The following is a 9,657-nucleotide window of genomic DNA, read 5'->3' on the forward strand; positions in this document are numbered from 1 at the left end:
TCTGTCTACCAGATCTAATTCCTTAAATCTATTTGTCACCTCTACTGTATATTCATCAGGGACATGATTTAGTTCATACCTGAGTGGCCTAGTGCTTTTCCCTACTTTCTTCAGTTTAAGCCTAAATTTTGCAACGAGCAGCTCATGATCTGATCCATAGTCAGCTCCTGGTCTTGTTTTTACTGACTGGTTTACTCAGTTAACCAGAGGCAAAATTCGTACAATATATTGAATTAATGTGGCTGAACAAATTTTGTTTTAGGGTATAATACAAAAATAACTAATGGAAAACTAAACACAATGTGGGTTAGATACAATGGTGGGATTCAGCCAGTTCGCACCACTTCGGGAGAACCGGTTATTAACTTTCTGAGCAGTTTGGTGAACTGGTTGTCGGAAGAAATCATTAAGGCAAAGAACCGGTTGTTAAATGATTTGAATCCCACCACTGGTTATATAGTTACATAAAAACATGTTAAGGTTTTTTCACATTATTGGAAAAGTTTCACAGGTTTCATGATAAAAAAAGGCTTGCAACTGGTAGTAATTTTTCTTCTTTCCAATGGTGGTACTCCTAAGTCAGAGAGCAAAATGGAATAGAATGGGAAGAGTTTAAAATATGGACCTTTTGTGATTAGACTGGATTATATCAATTATGGAGTCAACTATAATCCTTTTACTATACAATCATCTTTTCTTACAGAGCAAAGTAACATAAAATATAGAATACATTACTGAAGCTGCTTTGACCAATAACAAAACCATAAGTATCACAAACATGCATTAAGCCCTATACTAGGATACATCACTGTATTAAAATACATTGTAAAGAAAAATATGTGAAGCTGTGTGCCAAAATACAGCATTTGGAGGGAATATGATTACTGCCAGTCATGCACTATTGACAGAGGTTGGTTCAAGTATTTAGAGCAAATGTACAACTGATAACAAAAGTCTGATAACACTGATAACAAAAGTCTCTTCATCGGGGCCTATTGATAATTTTTTTAAATGCAGAAAATATAACTTTTATAGATTTCCAGTGTACCCATTCAGGTGATTTAATTCTTCTTTGAAAGGATTATATTTTTGTTCTCTTAAGCAGCGTAGGGGCCAGAAGAGTTTATTGGCTGGTGGAAACTCATCCCATTTTATCCATTCCCAACCTACAAAAAAAAGAACAAATGTTTCAGCATAAGAAGTACATTAATCTGTCAATGATTGCTAGGATGATGTAACATTAGATTGGGAAATGGGAGTTTATATAGAGGAAGAAATTCACATATGCCTAAAATTCCCAGTGTTGTGATACAAAGACAATGATTTTTTAACCCAGAAACAAAACAATGCTCTCTATGGCTGTGACAACTGCAAGTGGTGCATATAATGTTCAATTTTAAAAAAGAAAATTAAAAGCATAAAAAATTAAAAATACAAAGAAAAAAAATACATACATCTAAAATGTAGGTACCTATCAAGAGGCAGAGAAGACCTATTGCATGCAGATGACATGTAAATGTAAATGCCAATCTCTAATAATTATCAAATCTATCCCAGCAAAAATGATGTATGCCCTGATCTCAATAACACACATAAGCACAAGCCCAGCCCTGTATAATACAGTAGCCCTGAAGGATTAGGTCAATGGGCATTTTAATCCAGCATTTTGTTTCTCATACGGTACTTGTTACCAAGATATCTTCAGAAGGATGGAAACAAACTGTTCTGCATAAAACTAGGTTTAAGCATTCCTGTTTTATTATTACATTTTAGAATACTATCAGAGTTGCAATCTGCCTAATTATTTTGGAGTCTTATAATTTGACATATTTTGTTACAGGAAATCTAAAGATAAATATTGAGTAGACAACTCAAAAGATGGGACACATTTTCAGTATTCTAGACCCTGGAAATTAATTCAGTTTACTTCAAGATAAATTAGAGAAGTTTGTAGCCCAAGTCTTGCCTAAACACAATATAACAAATAAGGGATATGATTTGCACTTTCATATACACACAAATGTTCAAACAAAAAAAGCAGAAAACCATTCTCACATACATATATGCAGACAACATGGATACAAAGTTTTTTAAAAACTTACTTTCATTTTTATCAGGTTCCAGATTCTTTGGTTCGGATTCATGATTCATATCAATGTCTCCTTTCATTAGGATGGTGACATAATGGTAATTGTCCTTTAAACTGGCAGCATTTACAACTGAAGCAAACTGCACATTTGTTAGATGCAAAGCAGTTTCTTCTAAAGTTTCTCTCTTTGCACATTCTACCAAACTTTCACTGCACAGAGGAAAAGTGAAGGAAATATGAGTTAGTCAGAAAGCAAGAGTGGTTCTATTGGTTTGAAATATCACAAGAATCCAGTTTATATGACAACTAGCAGGCATCTACTCTGAACAAAGGGCCTGAATATTTTTGTCAGCTTTGTTTGCCCTTATTCTCAAAGAAATTGGTTATAAAGTAGAAGCACTTTATTTTCATTAATTCATTTTCTGTGTAGCATACTTTTATGTACTGGTGTAAAGCTTTTTTGTATGTTGAGCTAGTGGAAAATATTTGGTGTTTCAGTAGCTTCAGATTGTTTTTCTTATTTATTGTACTTTTATAACCCTGTAACATGGACTGGCCATGGGTACTCCCCTTTATATGCTGGAGTTTTTCATCTTTAGTTGTAGGTGGGGTTGCACTGCCCCACATAACCTGGGGGTCAGATGGTCAGAGCAGGTGCCTAGGGAGGTCTTTGTTCAGCTTCAATCTGTGTGCCAGTTATGCCCTTTCTTGTATATAGAGGTTCTCTGCTTGATCATTTATGCCCTGTTTAACTCAAATTTGGACTATTGCAACATGCACAACATAAGGCTATCCTTGAAAGATATATGGAGGATTCAGGTGGTATAAAATGCAGCTGCATGGGCAATTTTAGGTATCCAAGGGGTGCATGTAATACCTCTGTTTCGCAAGCTGCACTGGGTGCCAATTTGCTTCCAGGTCCAATTCAAGGTGTTGATTGTGACCTATAAAGCCCTACATGGCATGGGGCTAGGCTACTTATGGAAACACTTTGTCTTATTACACCAGCCCATCCCACAGTCAGTTAAGGGAAGGTATGTTGTAGACTCTGTCAGTTAAAGAAACTGTTACTGGCAAGTCAAGGAAGAGTTCCACAGCCCCACCCTGTGGAATATTTTCCCCCTCAGAGGTGAGGCAGGCCCCCACTTTCCTGGTCTTCTGAAAAGGCATTAAAACATATCAGCCCCAGACAAAACCAGCATGGTTGCATTAAAAAAACATAAACTGAAAGACAAAAACGACAAGAATAAAAAGCATATAGCGTGAATCTGCAGGTGACACCAGGAAAGCTAAGGCTCAGAAGTAAGAACTAAGACTTGCAACAAATGTCAAAAATAATAAAGTTTCTTTCAATATGTAAAAAACAAGAAAAAAATGAAGGAATCAATCAGTCCACTAATGGGAGAAGATGGCGAGGTGACAGGCAGCAGTGAAGAAAGAACTGCGGAATTCGTTCTTTGCATTGATCTTTACACAAGAAGAAAAATAATAGTTCAACCTATCAAAGGCAACGCTGTAGGAGACAGAATAGGAATGCAAGTCCAAATAAGCAAGAAAATGGTGAGACAACACCTATCCATTCTAGATGACTTCAAATCACCTGGATCAAATGAATTACAGAGTTCTGAAGGAAGCAGCAAATGTGATCTCAGAACTACTTTCAAAGATCCTGGAGCACCAGGGAATTGCCAAAGGACCAGAAAAGAGCTGATATGGCCCTATCTTCAAAAAAAGGAAAAAAATGGATCCAAGAAACTACAGAACAATCAGCCAGACATCAATACTTGGTAAGATCCTGGAAAAGATAATCAAGCAACATATCTGTGAATGCCAGACAAACCTTATTGCATTCTTTGACAAAGTGACTAAATTAGTGGACCAGCGAAATGCATTGGACTTCAGTAATTTAACAAAGTAGATCACAGCCTACTTCTTGGCAATATAGAAAAATCTGGGTAGACATCATCACCACCAGACTGATTCGTAGCTGGCTGACCAATGACTTTCAACATGTAGTCCTCAATGAAACTACATGTACATGAAGGGAAAATTACAGTGGAGTACTCCAAAGTTCTGTCTTAGGCCCAGTACTCTTCAACATCTTCATAAATATTTAGATGAGGAGATAAAAGGGGAATTCATCAAATTTGCAGATGACATCAAGTGGGGTGCAGTAGCCAGCACTTTAAAACAGGGTAGACAATTACTTTTCCCAAGGGGCCACATGCAAAACTGGGACTGTTGTGGAGGGCTTGAACCAATGGGGCTGCTGCAGTGCCCCACACTATCATGGACTGGATAAAGACAGTCACGGACCGTAGAATGTCCAGGTCTGTCCAGAAGGATCTTGACAGATACGTACACTTATACAACAAAATGTAATTTGGTGATAACAAAAATAAGGTTTTACATTTAGGCAAGAAAAACCAAATGCATATGTATAGAACAAGTGGTACCTGGTTTAACAGCAGTAATTTTGAGCAGGATCTCTGTGTCCTAGTAGATAACCACTTAAGTATAAGCCAGCAGGGTGCTGCAATTGCTGAATAAAGCCAATACAGTCCTAAGTTGCATCAACCAAGGTATAGTATCAAGGTCACATGAAGTGATGATACCACTTTATACTACATTAGTAAAACCACACTTGGAATACTGCATCTGGTTTTGATCACCACAATACAAAAAAAATGAGAGTTCAGAGAACAGCAACAAAGATGATAAGGAGACTAGGATGAAAGACAATGGTTGCAGGAGCTGGGTATGTCTAGCCTAATGCAGAGAAGGACTGGGGTGACTAGATAGCAGTCTTCCAATATTTGAGGGGCTGTCGCAGAGAGGAGAGGGTCAACCAATTCTCCAAAACACCCGAGGATAGGATAAGAAGGAATGGAGATTTATCAAAGAGAGATCCAATCTAGAACTAAGGAGAAATTTTCAATGGCAATAATTAATCTGTGTAGCAGCTTTCTTTCTTAAGTTGTGGGTGCTCCATCCCTGGAGGTTTTAAAGAAAGGATTGGACAGCCATTTGCCTGAACGGTATAGGGTCATGATGGCAAACCTATGGCACGCATAGCCTTCTCTGGGGGCATGCGCGCCATCACCATCTGCTTTTCTGGTTCCTGGCATGCATGTGGTTTCTGGCACACATTTTGGCCAGCTGGTCTTCGGAAAATGGCCCAAAAAATGCCGAAAAAAACGCCCCGGTTTCTGCCCCAAAACAGCATTTCTGACCCAAAAATGGCTTGAAAACGGGCATGCGCATGCCAGCCAGCTGGTCTTCGGGTTTCCGACACTCTGGAATGCCGTGCACGCATGTTCCGTTTTGGGCACTCAGTGCCAAAAAGGTTCGCCATCACTGGTATAGGGTCTCCTGCTTGAGAAGACCTCTGACGTCCCTTTCAACTGTTATTCTGTTACTATTACTGCCACTAGAAAGTCAAGCAAAGCTCTGACAACCCATTATTCAGATCAAAGCCTTTCCTTCCCTTCCCCTCAATTTTGTGCTGCAATAAGACCAATAGCAAAATCCCCCATTTTAATAAAATTATTAAACAGAAATACCAGATTTGGCCTACAAAAAAGAGCAAATATTGGTCTACTATATCTATTTGTTACCACTGTCATTTGATGTTGTGCAACCAAAATCTAGAAGCTTTACCACTAATAAGTTTTGTTGGAAGAAATATCCTTCTGGGTTCAGTTCCAAGTGAGGAAAAAGATACTGGAAACATGGAGACTGCTTGGAAAGATGGTTTAATGGTGGAGAGGAATCACATGGCTTGAGTTCTTTGAGCAGAAAAGGCGATCACATGCTTCAAGGTGTTGGGTGAAGAACCAGGGAGGGAAGGAGAAGAGACCAAGATGCTGAGTGCCTGAGTTTATACCCTCTGTGGGGCCCCACCTTAGTGTTTCCTGTTCCTGTATAAGAAATGTATCCTGATTGGTTGCCAATTCCCAGGTGGTCTAGGGCAGGGGTCTCCAACCTTGGCAACTTTAAGACTTGTGGACTTCAAGAGGCATGGCTAGCATCGCGGGCAAGAAGGTCGCAAACCCCAATGTCTCCGGGGTTTGCACTGATATCCCCCCGCCCAGGGGGTCCTTCCAATTTACAGAGCGGATCATAGCTGCCTCGAAGGGGCAGCGAAGAACGGGGGAGCCGCCGGAGTGAACAGGGAGGCAGCAAACTCCCCATAGCTCCGGACTTTTCCCCCGACCCAGCGGGGAGGAATGCAGTGCCATAAATCCACCATGGCAGCTGCACTAAAGCCGTGGCAGCTACAGGAGCGTGTAGAAGGGAAATCAACAGGAAAGGACAAATTGTTGAAGTCGGGTGAGTTGTGAGCTCACGAAGAAAGATTTTTTAAAATAAGCGCAAGCCCTGGGAGAAACCTTAGTTGGGTGGCTAATTGAAGAGGAAGTGAAAGTGGAAGGAATCAATGTAATGAATACACACTCTGGAAATGAATTAATTTTGGGGGCTTGGAATGGAAGTAGGGCCCTATTTAATCAAGGAAAAGAAAAATAAATCTTTTAAATAAGCAATGGCTTGGGAAAACCTGGAAGTGTTAATGGATTATAATGGAAACTAAAGAAATAACGAGAAAAGTATTAAAGAAAATATTGAACTGTTTTTTAAATAAATGTCTCTATTCCCTCTATCCTAAATCTATGGAATATTAAAAGAACTTATAAGAGATAAAAACTTGGAGGAGGAATAAGTTGGAAACTATAAAATGAACACTTTTAATTGAGAATGCAATTCAAAAGAAGATAAGTAAAAATAGAAGAAAAAGAGGAAAGAAAAAAAATGTTGTGTTGGACTTAAAATACTTAATTCAACTTTTAATACAGTTAAAGAAAATTTTTGGAAAATTAAACTCCATGTACTGAAGCATTTGAGAACAAAGGAGCTTTGTCACCAAAATGGCCACTTATTGTTTGGGAGCTGTAATTGTTTCAAGATGAGACACCTAGAGGTAGAGGAAGTTAGTAAGAGTCGAATAGCTTTCTTGTGACTATTCCCATGATGTTTGGCGTTGCTGGGACTGCGTAACAGTTTTGGAAGAGAATTTTTGATGGTGTGCTTTTGGATCATAAATCTGATGAAATTGTTATTTAAGCGCGGATCCAAAGGCAGAGGCAGACTGTAAGAATGGAATAGCAGACTGTTCCCCCAAAGAAAGTACTGTTTACGTGGGCATACAACATCGCTTTGAAAGGAACTAACGGCTGCTTTTAGAATTTTCTTAAGAATTTAAAATAGAAAATGTTAATATCTATGTTAAAATATAAGTGACAAATGTAATAAAAATAAATTGATGCTTTGGGAAATGGGGGGAAAGATATTAGAACAATTTGGGATAAGAGGGAAATAAATGTATTATGTTTGGGGAAAGTTTCTTTTGTTCTTTTTTGCTTTTTGCTTTTCTTGTTCTTATGAATAGAGAAGGTAATAAAATGACTTGACTAAAACTTCTAAGGAAATAATTAAATATATTGGAGAAATAATTGTTGGAAATAATGAGAGTACCCCTTTTAATTGTTAATCTTTTTTTTTGGTGTTGATTATCACAAAAGATTAGATGTGAATTTTAATATATGTTACTTGATCTAGAGCAGTGCTTCTCAATTATTTTCTGTCATGCCCCCCTAGGAAGAAGAAAACATTTTTCGCGCCCCCCCCCGCGCGATTGTAAACACGGGGCTTAGCTTGCTATGACAGTGTTTGCCGAGGTCAAACGCGCCCCCCTTTACGGAGCCTCGCGCCCCCCCGGGGGCCCCGCCCCACTATTTGAGAAGCACTGATCTAGAGGCAGAGGACGATGAAAAGGAAAGAAATTATGTGATCTCTGGACAGTTGTTAAGGAAGAGATTTTAGGTGGTCTGACCTCTGATTAATAATGTAGATGCAAAATTGAGATAGATAATTTTAAAAAAATGTAAGCAGAAGATTTATTATTGATGTTTTGGGGAAGTAAGCACGGGGACTAAACTTTATTTAAATAAACTCCAGGATGTGTTGAATTTGGAATATATATATATATTTTTAAAATTAGATTTGCGCAAATAAATAATTAAATTTAAGAAGAAGCGGGAAATATATTGTATTAGATTATAAATTTGGGTGAAATTTGATGTGTTTAAAGATGTACCTGACCAATAATTTGTTCACAATGATCTTTTTTTATTATGTTTATAAAAAAATAAAAAAAATTTGGCAAAAAAAAAAAAAAAGACTTGTGGACTTCAACTCCCAGAATTCCTCAATCTTAAAGTTGCCAAGGTTGGAGACCCCTGATATAATTAAAACGGTTTCCAGCTTGAGCAGGGGGTTGGATTAGAACAGAGGTCTCCAACCTTGGCAACTTTCAGCCTGGTGGACTTTAACTCCCAGAATTCCCCAGCTGGGAGTTGAAGTCCGCCAGGCTGCAAGTTGCCAAGGTTGAAGACCTCTGGACTAGAACACCTCCAAGGTTAGTTCCAACTGTTATTCTGTTACTGATGACGACTGTCTCCTTCCCAATTCCCTTCATTCTGAAGGCACCCCATCTATTTATCCCGGTGTTTTTCAAAGATTGCAGCTTTAAATGTGTGGACTTCCATTCCCGGAAAGTTGGCTGTGGGATTCCGGAAATTGGGAGTCCAAATATCTCAAAAGCAGCCAAAGCCCCTCCGCCAGCTCCACGTGCGTAAGAGGAACGGGCCGCGCGACACCGTCACGAGGCACGCCTCCAACTCACCCAAACTCTAAGTGTCCTCCGGGAAGCTGGAAGAAGCCCCTCCCGACGACACTTCTCCGCTTGCCTACTAGGACGCAACCAGGGTGCCTGAGGCTCGTGATCACCACCCCAACTCCGACCCCTGGACGCAGCAGTTTCTCCATGCCCGGTCCCGCTGAGTTACGTTCGGTTTAACTCCGCCTTCCTCGGCCAGACGGTCGCGCAGCCAATCTGCGTGGGAGAGGCTTTTTTGTTTTTGGCAGTCTTTTCAGGGCTCAGCTGCCGGTGGTAACTGCCAATTTGGTAGCAAAGATGTTCAAGTAGGATAATTATTATCTCGATTAAAAAAAAAACTTTCTAAAAGGACAGAAGCCGTCTTAAACTCTCCACTGAGAACGAAAGGAAAGCCGACTATAAAAATCAACTAATCGAACAATGGCGGTGGGTGCAATTCAGGGTAAACGAGCACAAAATAATATCAATAGGGGTAAAAACGCCAAACTTCACTTTCAAATGAAGAGACTGGCTCTGACTTTGCAATGTACACCTTGTTACCTTAATCATGATTTACTGAATTTGCACAAGCACTAGGCCACAAACTAATCTGAATAAAGCACCCTTGGCTGTTTTTGCAAAAATTAAGCACTGTCAAACCTGATTAATAGATAGGTGGAGGCCACAGGGAATTATAGAAGGGTAAACTGGACCAAGAGAGCCAGTTTATGGTTAAGGCATCAAGGCTAGAAACCAGGAGTCCTTGAGTTGGTTTAGTTTGGGCCAGTCACTTTCTCTCAGCCCTAGGAAGCAGGCAGTGGCAAACCACTTCTGAAAAACTTTGCCAAGAAAA

The 9,657-nt window shown here is 39.5% G+C and overlaps 1 protein-coding gene across 1 annotated transcript; it reads right to left on the reverse strand.

The window, feature by feature from the left end:
- Positions 1–653: 653 nt before the first annotated feature.
- Positions 654–9,009, reverse strand: NUDT15 (nudix hydrolase 15). The gene is made up of 3 exons (XM_058184169.1): positions 8,832–9,009; positions 2,103–2,299; positions 654–1,166 (listed from the first exon to the last, which is right to left on the reverse strand). The coding sequence occupies exons 1-3, from the start codon at positions 8,972–8,974 to the stop codon at positions 1,030–1,032; spliced, it is 477 nt and encodes a 158-aa protein (XP_058040152.1). The 5' UTR covers positions 8,975–9,009; the 3' UTR covers positions 654–1,029.
- Between the last annotated feature and the right edge of the window lie 648 nt (positions 9,010–9,657).

This window comes from Ahaetulla prasina, chromosome 1 (assembly GCF_028640845.1).
Source record: "Ahaetulla prasina isolate Xishuangbanna chromosome 1, ASM2864084v1, whole genome shotgun sequence".
Taxonomy (NCBI): domain Eukaryota; kingdom Metazoa; phylum Chordata; class Lepidosauria; order Squamata; family Colubridae; genus Ahaetulla; species Ahaetulla prasina.